Genomic DNA, 19,707 nt, shown 5'->3' with positions numbered 1-19,707 from the left:
CATTCTGTCTAGAAATTAAGATAATTTTGCATGTTACTTAAAGAAGGATATCAGCCAGATATTGCATTTTATTTGCATTTTCACCATTTCACCACTCTTAATTAATTAATTGGAACCAGGGATTTATAAATTCAAGATGAAATCAGTTTTAACTGTAATTCAAGCCTAGACCATAAAACATAACCTTGCAAAAAATAAATAAGGCCTTTCCAGCGCACACACTTTCTTATCAAAATTGGGACAAAGCTGTAACTAACCCTAAAAATAAACCTGGACTTGTCCAGAACTAGACCTGGACTAGAAATGGACCAAACTACATCTACACCCGAATTAAGCTGGGATAAAATCAGAGCCAAATTTGGACAAATTTGAATGTATGAATGGTTTTTTTTTTGTTTGTTTTTTAAGTGATAAAACTATATTTCTTAAAATCAAGCTTTATTTTACTGTGCACAAATAAAAAGAGATGACCTTTTCATTCAGGCCTCACATCAGCAAAACATCATCTGCAAAATCATATGTAATATAATGTGCTATGCTTATAAATTTTATGTCAGATGCCCTTCCTGACCTCTTCCTATCAAATACTGCACAGCTTGTTACTCATATGACTGTATTACATTTCAACACCATCAGTCTTCCAATATTTTTAGAACGTATGATTAATTAATTTTCTAAGGTCCATAGAGTCAGCATGGCACAATTATCAGGTAAAATCTAGTTATAATTTTAATCTTGTTGGAGATATTAATTTAACATGAACTAATTACTGGTTGCAGAGGACATTTAATTATATAAAGTGGGTTTATGATGTGCTCAGCGAAGACTTTCACTGAGGACAGGGACAGGAGGATAATGCATTGTTTTAAATTGTTCCTCGGAGCTAACTGCACATCTGGTGCTTATTGTTAATGTGTTTGAGGAAGTCTGTCAGAGAAATTCTTCCTGTTATCAGCACAAAATGACAGATAAGATGAAAATATGCAAGGACAGAGTTGCCATATGTGAAATGTTTCATCTAAGAATAGAAAATAATAGTAAGACTTAAAGGTGAGTAACTTTTCTGGTGAGTTGTCCATCCTGGCTGACTCCATGGAGATGCTTTTGTTTTGGAATGTTTCACAGTATGGAATTAAGCATATCTTTCTTCAAGTGGCCTCCCCTGCACCAGAAGTGTTTCACAGAGCTTCTTTATTAGGATGACCAGAATTTCAAATATCAAAATTGGGACACACAGGGGTTAGGATGGTTGGTATAAATAAAATCATGAAAAGGGTGCGGACATTGTCCATTCTCAACTCACTTGCGGGTCAAGCATGACATGACAATATATTCCCCTCTTCACTGTTGGTGGGTATCAAACTGATCAAAATAGGGACCTCTGGGACAACTCGGACACATCACTGGTTTTGGATAATTCTGCTGGGACAGGGGAGACAGAGCTCAAAACTGGGATTGTCCCGGGTAAATAGGGACGTCTGGTCACCATAACCTTTAAAATATGGTCATCAAAAAATGGCTATGATAGTGTTGAAAATGTGTCTGTAAAGACTACATGAAACATTATAATCTAATCTACATTGATTTTGATGTTTACTATTTTAATTATGAATCTTTATCAACAGAGGAGATACAAGTGTAGACACAATATTAATATTTTGACACAAAGGGTTGCGGGAGGCTGGCTACACTTCAAATATCTGTACAATACTGTGTGACCATGGAAGCATATAGGCTCTAGATGTAATGCATAAGATATTGGCATGCCCTGTGGTTCAAAAGAAGAAAGAGCCTTATTCTTATAATGGTATAGTTTATAAAAGGTATGCCTAAAAGACTTAAAAAGCAGACATTATCCACTATAGCCCCACACATTCAAGGGCATCCCCCAAAATACAAGGCATGTGTATGTGTTCCTTCAAAGGTGCCCCGGTGTCTGCTTTCATCCACACAGCACATCCGCACAGTATTTGACATTAGGCTATCACTATATCTCTATTACAACCCTCTCTCACTGTTGCCTATCTCGGCTCACAGTGAACCAGCTGCTGCTTTTCTCTCCTTTTCGCCGCTTTCCATCAAAAGGGGGCATCCTTCGGCTTTAAGATCCCCTCCCAGGACACGGCTAGTGCGGCCCAATGGCACCGCGCTCCGAGTCACCTGATTCATGCACTGCCATTTTACACACGGGCCCCTCGCTCTCCCCCCTCTCTCTCACACACACATAGGCGCACACACAACTTTCACTGGAAAACGGGGGGAGACGAGACCGAAATATACACCCTCCTTTTTTGTAGGAGATGAAGTAGCTGCCTTTGACCGCAGCCGGCGTTTGCAGTGCGCGCACGGGTTTGTGGGATGTGACAGAAGACGATACAGGAGGACAATGCCTTTTTATATTTGCCAAACGAAGATGCTGGCTGCGTAGTTTTGTGCCATATTGGGATAATTTCTAAATCAGGGATAGCTGTACTGTAGCTGCTTGTATGTTTTTTTCTATAACGACGTCTTTTTCTCCAAATGCCTTCGACAGAATAAGAAATGGTCGCTTGGATTTGACCGTGTCTCTATATGAATCCATCTGGCGGATTGTAGACCGGAGCACCCCTCGCTCGTAAAGACATTTTGATCGTCCTCTCCTCCACCTCTCCACCTCCACACCCCGGACATCAGCTCTCTTCTCGCCCCCACTCTCTTGCCTCCTCTTTGGCCCGTGTGTGCGTGCGTGTGTGAGAGTAGTGAGAGTAAAAACATGTCGGGACAGTCATTGACGGACCGTATCGCTGCCGCGCATCACAGCATGACCGGCTCGGCGATCAGCAAAGCGGTGTGCAAGGCCACGACACACGAAGTCAGCGCGCCCAAGAAGAAACACCTTGACTGTAGGTTAAACCACTCTCACACTCACACACATACATTCACTCCATTGCTACAAAGACGTGTCCATTTAAGCTAATTACGCATCATTACATTCCCATAGACGGGTAATGGCATGCGCCGTACAGTAGCCGCTCGTTACAGGGCATTGGTAAACCACAATGGCAGTAAATGTACGGCGAGGCAGGTGTGTTATATATGTGTGTGTGTGTCATCTTGGGAAATTAGGCCACTCCGCTATAGGCTAATCATATTGCAAGCAGCGGCGGTACAGTGTAAAGGCCCTATCTATTATTTACGCAGTGGTTCTTGACTGGAGAGCCACCCTCGGTACTTAATGTGCTCTTTTTGCACCGGTATCCCCTCGTCTGCCCGCATCATGACAAGGCTCGTGTTGTCCTTAAGAGTCAATAAAACGCGTTGTCAAACCTACATATCCACGTACAGGCCGTAAATAGTGTCAGAGCATCCTTTATCTCCTGCCCAGGACGAGAAGGGCGCCCAGAGAGCACCCATCCAGGCTAACACTATGTGCCTGTTCCCTCTGCTGCTGAATAATGTATTATAAGCCGCAAATAAGTCCTAATTTATGACCCAATTCGTTGTTGTTGTCACAGCTTGTACCATTTCCCAAATTAGTTTTAATAGAAATGCAATTTAGATTTAAAACAAGCCTTGACTTTGGCTGTTCCTCTTGATGTCAAAAAGTTAATTAACCAAATGGTGACAGTGGACTACAATTCTCCGTTTCTATCTAATTGCATTGGTCCAGATAGAGTGGCCTGTGTATTTCAATATATCAAAGCATTAATTCATATTGGAAGCTTTCTTTGTATCTATTTCCAATCTGAATCTCTTGATATTGTACTCACTTGACCTCTTCCAATACTATGGAACTATCTAATATACTTGATCAAACGTGCATGAAGATTCTAATAAGTCAACAAAGTCATAGTGATGATTAGCAGGGCCTATCTGGACATACAAAGGGTTGAGTGTGCACACATCCAAATGACCTTATCATAACCTTAGCACTCCTGGTTCCTATCACCATGGGTTCCTAAATGAAGATAAAGAGGAAACGGTGTAGTCAAAAGGTCAAATCACTTGAACCTAAAATGGTTGTTAATCTACATACGACATAAGGAGACATTTATTAAGAAGTTCATAAAAGAATATGTGTAATGACATCTAAGAATCATAAGTGTTCTTGTGAATTTGATATGAAGATTGCTATGACTTTCAGAAGTGCACATATTACCCAATGAGCCGTTATATTACAATGAATTTACAAAAAAAAAGTGACATGATAAAATAGCAGTGTGACCAATCATTTTCAGGTTATTTTAGATGTTCATATTCACATTTCTGCTTCAGCAAGCGGTTAAGTGGCAAGAATTAAGCCGACATCATATAGCTCAACTTAAAAGCGTCCTTTAGTATGTCAGTCGTTTTAACTCATTAGATAAAGTGCTTAGTTACTAGATCATATTTCATACCATACTTATGAAAAAGTCCATAAATTGATATTGAACTAATGCTGTCTTTGCCAATGTGCTATCAGCAAACTCCCACTGAAGACATTCTTTCTATACTCTCCTCATGGCTGAGATCATCTGCTGAAAAGATACAATTTCCCAGAAGAAAAACATTTTTGCCAACCAGCCCAAGTTCATTGCCATCTTCAAATGAAAAATGTTAACTGGAAGCAGCGCATACCTCAGCAGCTCATGTTTGCATCATATTTGATTCCATTTTGAGGTATAGGAATATTGCTATAGTTTAGTTACAATACAGGGAGCCAATTGTGGGTGATTCAATAAACCGTCTGTGGTAATTATCGATGTCGGGAAACAAGAAACTAGCAATTATGCAGCCTACACCAAGAGGAGGAGGACACTTCACGTTCAGATAAACTAGTCATTATTTGTTTTGGTGGTTTTTCTACAACTCTTTAATTACCTCACATGATCAATGCGGAGTAGAGGGGATCAATGACACTGCCCGTTTGACACATACAAGGACATATAGGAAGTCTACTATGGCCTATAGGAGTATATGTATAGTACCTGAATTCACAGACATTTCCGGCAAATCTATATATGGGCAAAACAACTATTTGACCTTGATGACAATAGGGTTAGCGATCCACTAAAGGTTCCATGGAAGCGCTTTGTACCTATTAGTTCTAAGCCCAGACAAATGGAGAAGGTCACATTTACAAGAGGGAATATTGGGTGAAATCTATTATCTTAATCTAAAATCTAAAAGCCAGCTAAATGTATAAATCACGGTACTGTAAGAGACTATTTGAGGAGAGTGGACACTAAAAAGCAAAGAAGATGGCAGATGGTAGTGGTAGCAGTTGTATTTATTGTTCTATTTCTAGAGAAAGTACTCAATTCAGTGGTAGCTGTGGTGATAATAAAGTTCAGCCCTTTTACAATACATATAACAGTTACTTTATACTAGTATAATTTTATAGCTACTTGTGTCACATGAGGGCAAACGCTAGTATTAGGATTATCAGGAAGTATTCCAAGTAGTAGTAGTAATTACCTCTTGTATTGCATAAACAAATAACAAAACATGTTTAATCAATAATACTAATGCTACATGGAGTATAGTAGTAATTTTGTAAGTGGTAGTCGTACTTTTACTTGAGTGCCTATTTTGGCTACCTCTTGTACCTCTAATGGATAGGAAGCACAAAAAGAGACAAAAAACGTAAACATGTTTTATCAGTAAGTTCTAATGCCAAAAAGAAAGCTCTGTAGTACTGTAAGTATGTAGAGAATTTAGTAGTATTTGAGTTCCTATTTTGATTATTTCCATGTATTTACTGGATAAGAGAAAAAATAAAAAATGCTTATCAATCATTCCTTATACCACACAAAGCTGTAGCTGTGGTTTCCATATTAGTATAGTATTAGTAGTAGTAGTAGTAGTAGTAGTAGTGGTACATTTACATGAGTGCCTATTTTGCTTACCTCTTGTACTTCCAGTGGATAGAAAACACACAGAAAGACAAAAACCTCAAAATGGCTAATCAATAATTCCCCAAAGCTCCAGTCTCCGCCCACACAGACACCCGGCCAGTCCAGCGTCAGACACAGGGTTTGGCATCGGATCAGTCAGTCAGTGGAGAGAAAGGCATGCTGGGAAATCTGGGCCCATTCCCACTGAATCTGCTACTGTCGGCTCAGTGCAGCTACATTAACGGCATGACAGAGAAAGCCTCGAAAAAGCGTTGGCGTGTTCTGGCAGGAGACGCCCAGAGAAGTGTCCAAGGAGGTTCAAAATAAGGTTATAGTTCTCCAAGCTGATGCTATGCTTTCATTAAATATTACTTCATTATTAGTCATTACTGTTTATTTAGGTTGTGCACTATCAAGGTGGAAAAATGTCAAGATACAATATGGATAATGATGCACAGTGATGGAGATCCACAGTGCACCATGCAGTTTAAAAATATATAAAGCCTTTATTGATGTAAAGGTGAACTGTGTAACACTTCTTTTCTACAACAAAATAAATGTGAAAATAAATTTAAAGCCAAACTGGGTAGCATTCTGGGCAAAGCAATAACATCTCCATGGAGACAAGCAGGTGGGGGACTTGCCACCTGAAAAATTTCTCACTAACTTTTTGATTGAGGGTCTGTCACCTGCTTGCTTTTATGGATATGTCATTGCTCTGCCTGAAATATTCCACAGTATGACATTTAACAGCACTACCTTACATTTACTTAAATTACAGTTTGTTCTATAGCTCAAAAATACCTAGAAAACAAGCATTCTGACTGTGAACAAGGTTGCCTCTCTACAGATCTGACCTGTAATGTGGTCTGGTTTGGTCTTCATGAAGATAAAAAGGTTTAATTCCATACTATAAAACATTTAAGACAAAGCAATAGCATCTCCATGAAGAAAAAATACACAATGCACCTTTAAACTAGAGCTGATCTTGTATTACATATTTACATAAGTGTTACATAGTCTATGATTTGGCATCGGTTGCTTGTTCAGTTTGTCTAAGGGGAAACAGCAGTATATTGTGCTGGTTTTCATTCAGTTCCAAAATCAAATGTTATAAAAAGAAACCCAATTGTCCACCAGTAATTCAACATTGTCACCTAACCTCACTCTCTATTGACATTTCATTAAAATACAGGTGGATGAAGCCTGTTCAGCATAGCTTAAACCTGTAACGTCCTAAACTGCAGCAGTGTGAGTGCAGAGATCTGAAAATAGAAAAGCCGGCGGGAGCGTTTACATGACAAATTTTCATCTGTCAGACGGATTATAAAAGGTCCAAGCCACAAGTCTCAAGGACAGTAAACTTTCTCTGTGAGTGCGGCTGTTTATTTTGTTTAAACAAGGCTTATTTTGTCTAACTCAAAATCCTGTCTGACTTGGAATTCAATAAGGGTGTTAATAATTAAAAACCCAGCCAGACTTCACTTACCTTGGACTTAATCAGTTTTGTACATGTTGTAGCTTTCTTTCTCAATAAACAGCTTTGTTAGTTGCAAATGGACTTTATGGAGTCTTACTAATCCTCAAATTCCCATATCACATGACTTGGGAATTCTGTGTGGAATTAGTCTGCCCAAGTTTAAGGTTTCAAAGTCCACTTGACTCGAGAAAAGTAAAAAAAAAAATTTAAAAAAGGTGTGCAAAAATGGTTAGAAATATGACAAAGGTGCACTATGTATCCTTTATGATGAGTGATACGCACCTTCTTGTCTCCATGGAGATGTTATTGCTCTACCTGAATGCAGTATGACCTTAAACATTTTCTAGTAGGGATGTAACAATAACCGAAATATCATGATATCGTATCGTCAAAGTTCTTACAATAATATCGTGGACCATCACAATATATCGAATTACAAGTCTCTTTGCTTAAATTAAGAGTTATGGTGCAGCAATAACTAAAACAAAAAGGACAGAGCGGACTACATAGACCATGATCCTTGGCTCCATTTCAGTGCAGACTACATGAAGAAATAACAGTTCTAAGCACTTTTAAGTCTTAGTTCTTTGGATTAAGTCTTGTCAAGGTATTTTAAGAGGAAAAAGTAGCATATTAACAGTTTTGTTAGCCTCCACAAAATATTGCAATAAATATTGTACCGTGGGATGTATGTTGTGAAATTATCATACCAAGAGAGTTGGATATTCTTACATCTCTAATTGCGAGCCTCCCCACCATATCGTGAGCTTTCCCACAATATCACAATAAATATCGTACCATGAGGTTCATACCGTGACGATATCGTATCGTAAGACTTGGATATTGTTACACCCCTATTTTCTGTGTTGTATTTATTAAATTCCTTGTGTTTTTTTTTTTTGTTGCTGAGAAATTATCTTATATAGTTGCTATCTAATATCTTATATCTTATCTAATATCTTATTTGACTTGTAACGTGACCTGGTGTCATCAGTGTGTCTCCATGGAGCTTTAAGTTTGATGCCATACTGTGGAATATTTGATAAAATTTTATGTTCTTAAATTACAATCACAAAAAGTCAGCAATATTAGCATTTGCCACGTTTGACACCTTATTTTGAGACCACATATCATAACTTAATGATACACTGTAACAATGCCACAATAAAGATAGATGGACAACTTTTACTACTATTATTATTACTAATTTTATTTTACTATTATAATATGTTGATGATTCCAAATCTGCACGTCTTAACTACTACACTAAGTAACCACAAGGTACCTCTATTGCTGCTTCTTTTTTAACACTAATTTTACCCTGACTATGAACTTTCTGTAACATCTTCCAAAAGCAACTCGCAGTTTCCTATGCCCACTTGTACCCTGTGGCAGAGTCCTTGTCATGTGATACCATGGCATCTTTCATCTAGTTCTATCTAATCTTATCTTAAGGCTTTAACACAATTCAGCTATTACTTAGAAGTTCAACCCACTCAACACAGTCACCTTAAATGCAGTTATTTTTATGGCAATACATCATCGTCTATAGCCTCCTGAATGTGACAGCCTTTGCCATAATCTGCTCCTAATGCTGCATTATCTCTATACCCACTGATTGTAATGACAGGCTCCAAGCTCAATGTACCATGAAACAAATATCTATCTCCTTTGTGGGCAATAATTTTAATTTTATTGACTCTGGTGCACATGGCGTATGTCCTTACTTTACCTTGAGGTTGAACCAGGATATGAAGAAAATGCAGTGAACATGACTTGTCTCGTTCATGATAATAGCAGGCTAACATAATCTCTTTTCCTGGGACTGACAGGTGGAGCAGAGCTAAATCGATCTAACGTTACAATGCAACAAGACACAAATTATAATGAGGTGCTGGTTATTAGCATGGATGATCATCAGTGTGGATCAAAATGGCTGCACCTAAAGCTGATGAGGGGAGATAATATGGTGCCTATGGTGCATTGCGAGAATTAGCAACATTATATCAGTGCGTGCATCTTTAGCATTTCAGTGGAAGCATAAAATAATGTACTTGTTTTAGCTGGGTTTGCATATCCAACTGATAGTAGGAGCGGTTTGAATTTCAAACTTCTTTCAATGCTAAGAAAAAGGCTTGACACTTACGTACATACAAATGTATTTACAAAACAATGTAAATTTAAGCACAAAATAATAATTTTATATTACCATGCATGATGACAATAGTTCCAATAAGATCATTATAAAATTATTATGGAAAGGTCAAGGTTTGTCCTATTTGTATGATTTTTCTAAGTATTGGTACTTGTTCAAACAAATCTAGTTTTGATTCTAATTTTAGTAACATCTGAGTTCTGTTTCTTTTGGTGATACTAAACTATAGCTAGAAATAAAATTCTATAGGTAAAGTCACTAAAACATTTGATACGGAACAGACAAAGCAATAACTTTCTGACATATAAGTTACAAATACATGTGTAGTTATTACCTTAAAGTTGCACTGTATGCCATATCTGCAGAAGAGTTCAAACCCCAGTTCCCCCCATTAGTAGCACTGACAGAAGGGTCAAATGCAGAGGACACATTCCTTATGGGGACAAGAGAAGAAACTATTACTACTGTGCTTTCAGAGAGTGGGCAGAGCATTATTTCTCTACATAATTTAATCTACTGGTAAATATATGGGTGCTAAATGTCAGTAATAATTATCTTTCAGTTGTGACCATGTGACCTGCTGCCCACAGTTATTGCTTTATTTAAGTGTGGAAAACAACACAGACGACGGAGAATTATTTATAAGTGACATCTACTTTACAGGAATAACAAACCCATTACTAAAGCTATACATTAAGAATAATGAATTGTTATTACAAACATAGACAGTTCCAGGAATGTATATTATTATAAGAACATCACTCCAGGAAGATGTTTTCAAAGCTATTTCAACTCATTAGCAATATCGTTCCATCTGTTTAAATGAAGGAGTGTGATAGTAACATGCGAGGACTGTTTTGTTGCAGTGTAGAGGAGAAAGTCATTGTTAGAGTAGTTAATTGAAATCATAAACACGGTATTTTCTGATGTATGTTATAATGTTGTTTCCTCATTACAAACATACCTGGAGTTGTGTTTTGTTTCATTCACACATGTTTAACACACAAACTCTGCATATTGAGGTTGAGTCATTCAATCAAACGGGAAACACTCTGTTCCACCTTATGTCATGTGGTAATACAAGAAGTGCTCCTTTTTTCTTTCTTTTTTTTAACTCCATACATCTTCACTAGAATCACTTGGATAATGTCAGCCCAGGAATTGCAAATCTCTACTGAACAAAATGTAAAAGGTAACTGTTAACATGAAAACTACTGCTTCATGACAGCGCAAGGTGGAACAGAGCTTTTTGACCTTTAGAGATAAAGACAGACTAATAATAAAGAGTTACTCAAACATGTGTGGATGAAACAAAGCACAACTCCAGGTATGTTTTTGATGAGGTAACAACATGGCTAAAAGCTTACAGGCATCACAGTAGCATAATATAGCACCTTTAATCGAAACCACAACACGATTTTAAAGCAGATTATTATCATGCATACATTTTACAGATGGTGCAATACATGAAGGCTAAAGCTTATTAGCATTCCAGCCATATCTTTGTATGGTAAACAACATGGCAGCCGACCTTTCTGGCATCAAAGTGATGTCAATCATTAGAATATTGACTAAAACATGGTTCCTACAAACATGAGGAATTATTCAGTCAATATGTTTGCTAAAAACTAAAAACTAAAACAGGTAAACGGATTTTCGGATATTGATTATTTGTGTATTTTCTTGCACGGGGTTAAATCTGGCAGTGTTTAATCTAGGATGCCTTTTACCTAAACAAAGATTTGATAGATAGACAGTTCACTTTGCCGTATGCCTTCCCGGTTTCCATCCATCTTTACCAAGCTGCACCGTGGCCATTTGTCTAACAGAAAAATGCCTGATAAATCAAGTGCTTTGTGGAACGCAGAGGAGCTAGCTTGCCCCTGGTCTCTGAAGCATGTTTCTCTATTGTGTCGTGACCTTGACAGACCGGTCGCTGACATAAATGGCCAATGCTGACTATTTATTACCCATAGCCAATGATGAGCATGACAGATGGAGTAATGGGATTTCACTTGGCTATAGGCTGCATGGAGGAGATAGGCACCCCAGTACAAACCAAATTCATTACATTACAGGGGGAGGCCAACTGGGCTGAAAAACATAAGAAGTTAGCAATAATAATTTGTAATGATTTGGCAAAACATTATGACGATTAAAGTGAATGGAACAAACTCTTTATCATATCGTAAATGGTCACATTTTTATATAGCGCTTTTCCACCTTTAAGGCACTCAAAGCTCTTTACAACAAGGAACCACTCACCCATTCACACACACATTCATACACCAGTGTACACAGACACTGGGGGCAATGTAGATTAAGTGTCTTGCCTAATGACACAACGACAGCATTCATATGTGGAAGCACACCTGCCAACCTGTGACCACTCAACCAATGATGGTTATGCTGAGACCGGGATTTGAACCACTACCCTTTAGATCGGTGGACAAACGCACTACAGCTGAGCTACTATTACCCCTAGCACCTTTTATGCTCTTTTGTGCTGCTGTAGATTTATGCAACATAGTGTTCACAAACAACTATAAAAATAGTATTTGAAAGCTATATAAAATTGTCAAAAATGAGTTTCTAACCATATAAGGCACCCAAGTTAATCAATTTGGCCTCAAAGATGATGTATTAGGTACTTATATATTTACTCATTCATTTTTACTAAACTAGGAAGCTTCCATAGAGATTAAAAGTCCTATATTACATAAAAACATAACCAGAGTTGTGTTTTGTTTCAATCACATGTTTGAGCAATTCTGGATTATTGCCTACATCTCCAAAGCTCAAAATGCTCTGTTCCACCTTGTGATGTTATGTAGAGATATTTTTCACATTAACAGCTGCTTTTTACCTTTGTTCAGTAGAGTTTGGCAATTCCAGGGCTGAAATCATCCAAGTGAAGGTGTATGGAGTTTAGAAAACATAGTGGAGCAGTTCCTGTTTTACCACATGAAATCACAAGGTGGAAAAGAGTGTTTTCTGTTTGAGAGAAAAACTCAACCCAAATCTTCTGAGTTTGTGTGTTAAACAAGTGTGAATGAAACAAAACACAACTCCAGGTAGGGTTTGGTGAGGAAACAACATGATAACATACAGTAGATCAGAAAATAGTATAATATGTGCCCTTTAAGAACCTCTTTTTCTAATTGGGTCATGGCCAAGATGTAGCAGCAAATGCATCACACAGGTAGTTAGAAGAACATATACACACTACAGTACTGTGGCCAACACTGCGAAGTTTGCATGTTTCTAAGCTCATGATCTGGAAGTAGCAGCAGCATGGAAGGATGGGTCAAATGCAAAGGACAAATTTTCCTAAAAAGTGAATTAGCTACTCCTTCATTTGGTTTTAAATGTATCTGAAGAGACAACCCCTTTTAGCAACATGGGTTTATGCCCAGTGAGGGGAGAGAAGCAGAAAACATTGGCAAGGATTTGAGGATTTGACAAATAAGGATGGCTAAAAGACTAGACCAGAGTAATTTAAAACTGCAGCACTCGTGGGGTGTTCCCAGTCTGCAGTGGTCAGTATCCATCAAAACAAGCCCAAGAAGGAGCAGTAGAAAAATGGTGACAAGTAATTACATGGGGAGTGAAGACTGAAGCTAATGTTGGTTTTAAATGACTACACAGTAATTTGTTTCATATAGAGATGCATATTAGGCATATGGTGATGTTTAATTAAATGTTATGGCCTGAGGATGACAAAGTATGCAAAACAGTACTTAAGTAAGATAGAACTTTTACTTAAAAACTAATACTAGAGGTACAGAGTAGTGGTTCAATACATTTTTCAAAGAGTAATAAAAGAATTTGGTGAAACTACTACTCATGACTAAATTAAGTTAGTAAGAGAAACAGTCTGAACGTAACATCTGATTTATAATTTGTAGTTAAAGTCAGTGAAAGGTCATTAAATAATGCACAACATTTCAAAGGATACACTACAAAAATGAGACTGTGAAGCAGTGGTGAAAGGAACACAAATGTTTAATCAAATAATTTAATATTACCAACATAAATCTTTTGTCACTTAGTAACCAAGAGTTCTGTTACAAAAGACATTACAAGTAGAGTAAAAGTATGGTATCTGTACTTGAGTAAATGTAAGTGACTATTCCCCTGTCTGTAGTTACCTGATCTGTGCGTTTCATCTTATCACAAAGGTAATATGCTGCGTGAGACTGTAGGTGTGGGCAAACGTGTGTGAAGAATAATCATGAGTGCTTTGTCCTTGGTAGCTAGGCAATGGTCTCTAAGATGAAGTAAGAAAGAAGGAGCAAAAAAAAAAAAAAAAAAAACCCAGTCAGACAGAGCAGTGGCATTAAAAAGCAATGAATAGGCCATCCCACACACACCCACGCCCACCTCTGTGTCAGAAACCGAGCAGCGCAGAATAAACTGAAAGATAGTAGTAGGCGTCAAATCAAGGTTGTTCGTGATGACTGCCATAATAATTGTGAAGGTATTTCTCATCATTTGTAGTACTCCTTACTCATTATAGCTTGGTTAGCACAATGGATAAGGCAAAAGAATGTTATGGATGACTGGAGAAAATAAAAGTACTTACTAATGTCCGTTTGCAGTACAGTTTTTTACTTGAAACAGAAGAGCAATTGACAAAGCAAAACCATGTCTTTTTTCACTATGATTAGAAAGAATAGAAACCCAGGAATGACATACTGCAGACTCCACCCAAAATTGTTTTAGCATGAGATTTGATCCGACGACCTCTTTACAAAGAAGCTGGAAGACACCATATTAATTAAATAATGCAATTACATATAATTTTTTTCTAGAAATCAAATCATATTGTATAATGTAAATGTGCTTGATTCCAATAAACCTAGATCTAAAGCTTAATAGATAACCTTCAAGCAAGGGTATTAATGTGCCAGTCCCAAGCTTAGATAAAAGGAGAGGAAATGGCACCTGGCATACATATATATACATATTCACAGTCAATATGGCGTTCCAGATGATTTATGATTTACTTTGGTGGAAAGCAAAAAGCACATGGAAAAAGAAAAAAATGTTATATGAGATTCTTAGATAATTTTCCTGCCAATCCATCACCATACTCTGTAATCTGGTTGTGATTGACAGCTCGTTCACCTTCCTCTTTAAAGCCATGTTTTTGTTAAGCGTGAATGATTACAGAGACACAGAGGACTCCTGACCTTAACAGAGCACTCAGCTTAAGATCCTGAAGGTCAAAGGCACTAGGCCCCGGTAAAGGTTAAGGCTGTTATCTTCTCTGACTCACAATCTGTCATGCTCATGTTTACTGACCCCCGCTATCAAAATATCACAACTTTCACGTCTTAAAATATGCAGTAATTTGTGACATGGAGTAATGGCTCTGTAAACCTTACAGGAATATAGGAATTTAACCTTCGATAGTCTGAGTGTATCTAGGGGTAACCTGCAGGGACATATGAACCCATCTTAAAAAGCCCATATTATGCTATTTTCAATGTTATAATGTTGTTCTTCTCAGGGTTTTGTTTTGTTCTGTTTTGTTTCATTTAGGCATGTTTAACACAGAGACTGCATGTCTATGTTGTGTTCTTTTCTCAAACGGATAACACTCTTTTCCATCTTATGATGTCATGTGATAATACATGTGGCAAAACTCCATACACTTTCACTATAATCATTTGGATGATTTCAGCCCTGGAATTGCCTACCTCTATTGAACAAAAGATAAAAGGTAGCTGTTACCTTGAAAACTACCACAAGGTGGAACAGACTGTTTTGAGCTTTGGAGATTCAGACAAACGAATAATAAAGGATTACTCAAACATGTGGGAATGAAACAAAACACAACTCTGGGTATGTTTTTGATGAGGCAACAACATTATAACATGGCTTAAAGCTCACAAGAATAAATTTTGCATAATATAGGACCTTTAAGAAATATTTTCCAAAAGGTAACAAAAGCACAGTGCAGCACTGAAAGCTTCTGTTTAACGCTATACGGTGGGTCATTCAGGTGAAACAATAACATCTCCATGGAGACAAGCAAGTGGTGGACTCTCATCAGAAAAGTTATATAGTGCCCCTTTAACAATACATTTCAATTTCTTATTATAGTATTGATGTACATTTATCCTATGTCACCTGCAGCCTATCAATAAAAGTGACTGAAAATCGAGTAGTCCATACTTCATCACATCCCTATGGCTGAGAGCTGTCCAGTATCGATGATACAGTCTGAGCTGATGCATCATTACCTATGGGGATACTCACACACTTCAGACAAGAGCCTATTTATTTCAATGTCCTGAAGTACTAACAAGAGACAGGACTGAAGTTACTCGAGTGCAGGTCCTTATACATTGGCCATAGTCTGATGCAAACATAACCTTTCAGTGGAAAATATTAATTAAAAGAAGTCAAGGCAGAAATATGAATTATCGGAAATTCAAAAACAAACCATTAACAGTATTCAGAGCATGACCAAAGGCATCATTACAGAGAGGTAGAGATATTGATTTAATTGGAATTAGAGGAAGGGGAAATGACAGAAACTAATTGTCATAGTATACCTAGGTATACTGTGTGAAAGACTTACACTATGTTCTCAAGTCAGCACTATATATTTTGAATGTTCTGCCTGTGTCTGGGTGAATTTCAAGTTTACCACATAAGCCTAAAATATATACAGTTAATCCTCCAGTTATATATTGCTGGTTCAAAATCTGGAGGGGGTCCCAGGGTGCTGTGCTGTGGTCACATTCACACTCTGCTCCTGACATGTTTGCACAGCGATATTGTAGGATGGGCTGACTAAATATTAGTCTGCCGCTGTATTTGAAATTCTGTTTCTCTCAAACATCAGTCTATCTCCTGTCTGTGTCCTGTAGGGAGCTGGCATTTTAATGATCTTCACAATTTTATTCATCCACACATCAGTCTGTGTTTTAATTGCAACACTCCTGGTGAGTGTTTGCATAATTTTACTTAATTTTTTAAAGCAAGTCACTATGAAGTACAGCATATTGTAGTTTGTCCTTGGGCAAGACACTAGGGTTGTCAAATAGGGAGATTGGCAGCCATGCATCTGTTCAAGGCAGGCTAATATGTAAATGAATGACGCATTAAATTGAACCCACCGAGTGTCTAGTGCAGTATAATTTCACTTATTTGATATTAGCCAACAAAGTTATTAAAATGTACTCTAAAGGCAATTCTACTGCTTTTAGATTGCATGATATAATGTTCCTCTCTCACACAAGGAGCCAGTTTTCCTATTCTAATAATATTGTTTGAAGAAAATTGTAAAAAAAAAAAAGAAGTAGAAATAAAATGTGAAATAGTTTAACCTCATCAGTTATATAAGCAAAATAGTTCATTTATCTCAGATTTTTACACAAAAACAAAATCTGTATGTTTACATCAGTCACTGTATCTGCCCCATGTCAAATGAAGCCTAGCATTTTACTTTGAGTTTATTCTTTTGTAGAGAACATCAAATGTAGACATAATAATTACACAAGCAAAAGCAGTAGACTGTATGAAAATGGTTCTTATTGGAGGTGGTTCAAATCGCAGCATGCAGAACTTTAATTGCTTTATGAATATTTTACCTTCTTGCTTTGGTACTGTCTCAAACTCATATGAAACAGTGGATAGCTTCTGCAGACTGTCTAGACCTGGGCATTAGTTTTGGAGCTGTGGCCTCTTTGACGTGTTTAAAACATTTAGCCCTGTTATGATTCGAGACGCCGCGGTGCATCCAGCATTTTAGAGCGAGCAGAGAACATCACAGCATGTTCAAATACCGGCCGATAACCTCCCATTCCCCCACAGAGAAACCAAAAGAACTGAGCTTTCCTCTCCAGCCGCAGTGTCTTTGAACTGCACATCACTTCTCATACTCCTGTAGCATTGACATCTCTTTGATTTGAGCAGATTCAGTGTCTGTGTAGGACTAAGTTGAGTCAATGTTATATTATATCAGTACTGATTTAAAATTGAAGTGTTTAGTGAAAATATTTGTATTTTGTCTTTCATTCAAAAATTCTATACAGAAAAAAGTGATCCATGCAGTATATGATGCTCAGAGGGAGCAGGGCTGCTTCTAATTTAAGAGGACCATATACAAGACCCTTTCATTTAAATTTACACATACACTAGATCAGTATGAAGAATTAATATGTACTGTACTGTAACATTGTGGTTGAGTAACAAAAGAATGAAGAGGAAATTGGTTATAACCAAACTAAAGTGAGTTATCTATAATCTCATGGGTTTTTTATTAATTACAAGAAAGGTGGAAAACAAGAAAAAAATGGAAAACAAAAAACAGTTGTCATGTGGGAAAACATGAGCAGCAACTTACAAAGAAGAAAGAATGTAACAGATTTTAATAGATTATGTTAACCAAAGACTGGCTGATGCTGACACAGATTAGGGTCTAGAGCTCTGGCAATATGTAGGACTGATTTTAATTAAATTACAACTCATATACATAGTGTGTATACCTTTTACTGCTCTGCATAATTAAACAATAATAAGGAAAGATTATGTCAATAGAAATTATTTTCAGATATCCACAACCCTGTTTTTACTACTAACCCATAATAGAGCAATATAATCTAATTTTGTGAATGCCATCATCATCATACTAAAACATTAAAATAAAGCTCTGCGCAGCAATTGGTGAGCCCAAACTAAATATCGGCCTAGGCAAGAGATTTAAGGCTGATAGCCGATATGCAAAAATAGTGCAAATATCGGACGAATATATTGGCGAATGGATAAATCGGTCTATCACTACAAAAAAAAAAAAAAAAAAAAATCCTTTTTCTCTGGCCCTAATGGTTTGCGAGGTCTTGTGCGTGAGCCTACTAGTACTAGTGTTATCCATATGTTGAATCTGATATCAGTGCCCTGATGACTTATAGTATTTTCTTGTGGTTTTACACTAGTTCCGATATAGATCAATATTTTACCAGGTCAAATGAGAAGACCTTCTCATTTGCAATGATGGCCTACTTTTACATCTATTAGTATCAATAGTAATAACCCCAACACATAAAAAGAGCAATTGTATTAATATAACCCTTATTTTAGATGACAGTATTTTATTTGAACTTATTTAACACTACATTATTGACGCATTCATACACATAAGGTTTTCAAACTGCTGAATCACAGATGGCACAAATGCATTTAGGCATTAGCATATTAATACTGACAAGCAAATAAGGTGCTGGTTGATGCTGGCTCATATATTTAGATCTAAGTCATTCTTAGTGGTTTAAAATACCTTTAGATCACATTTTCTATGGTAGAGAAAATCCTCAGAGGTATTTAGGGCAGCGAGATTGCATTGGCAGCCTCAGATAACCACCCTGTTCTTGAGACTACAGCTCTGGAAGTTACATTGTTTGACCCAATCCTGATAGACTTTCTACAGCACTACACATCAGACTCTCATTCTCCTGCGTCTTTCAGATCCAACCAAGTGCATTGCTCCTTTCTAGTGTCGACTTGTTGAACCCTATAAACCAGTCCTTGAGACAAATGATAGCAATTGTACCTCAACAGCTACCCATAGGAGTTGAACTGGCCCAAAATGGTTAAGGCAGTAAGTTATCCTCAGAGATTTAAGAATAACTTCACATATTTTTATGTATTTTGAATTCTAATTGGGTTTTCAATTAAAAGTCGTGTGATCTTCATCGTCATTAAAGCCTTTTGTGATCGCTATTAGAATAAAGAATTATAGGCGCTGTTATTTCTTATCAAGCAATGTAACAAAAAGAACATGCCCTCTGCTGTCTGACCTATTAATTAGCTTTCTCTTGTGCAGTAGCCTGGTCAACCAATTGATCTCAGTCAACTAATTACAGCTTCTAAGTGAACTTGCCTTTTCCCTCGTGTGTATGGCGCAGGGGACATGCCAAAAAATATATTAATGTCCTTGGAGCCAGATGACTATTGCTTTTTTTTTTATCGCACACACTTTGTTGCTGGATATTGTTCTAAAAGCTCACACTTCACTGTGACTGGTTAAATCCACTCACTTGTGGAGGTAGATTGTGGGATTAGACACACAATCACTGAATTACAATACAAAAAATTCATTATAATAGCGCATTGTCACAGAGATGATATTGATTTGATTTTCATTGCCAGCCCAAAGTGTACAATGTGCACAAAAAACTCAAGTAGAAATTGTCATATGCTGG

At 37.3% G+C, this 19,707-nt stretch overlaps 1 protein-coding gene and 1 long non-coding RNA gene across 2 annotated transcripts in view; one reads left to right on the top strand and one right to left on the bottom strand.

The window, feature by feature from the left end:
• Positions 1 to 19,707, bottom strand: part of LOC129407467 (uncharacterized) — a 49,397-nt gene that overhangs the window by 7,397 nt on the left and 22,293 nt on the right. The window lies entirely within an intron of this gene.
• The window catches only part of LOC110155919 (phosphatidylinositol-binding clathrin assembly protein-like), a 41,793-nt gene continuing 24,799 nt past the window's right edge, over positions 2,714 to 19,707 (top strand). The window contains exon 1 of the mRNA XM_055148638.1: positions 2,714 to 2,882. Coding sequence (XP_055004613.1) covers positions 2,753 to 2,882 — 130 coding nt within the window. The 5' untranslated portion in view covers positions 2,714 to 2,752. The remainder of the gene's footprint in view (positions 2,883 to 19,707) is intronic.

The sequence above is a fragment of the Boleophthalmus pectinirostris genome, unplaced genomic scaffold (genome assembly GCF_026225935.1).
Source record: "Boleophthalmus pectinirostris isolate CB_2022bp ecotype Guang Dong unplaced genomic scaffold, ASM2622593v1 HiC_scaffold_12, whole genome shotgun sequence".
Lineage (NCBI taxonomy): Eukaryota > Metazoa > Chordata > Actinopteri > Gobiiformes > Gobiidae > Boleophthalmus > Boleophthalmus pectinirostris.
The sequence above is the reverse complement of the archived record's forward strand: the minus strand, read 5'-3'. Positions and strand labels throughout refer to the sequence as shown.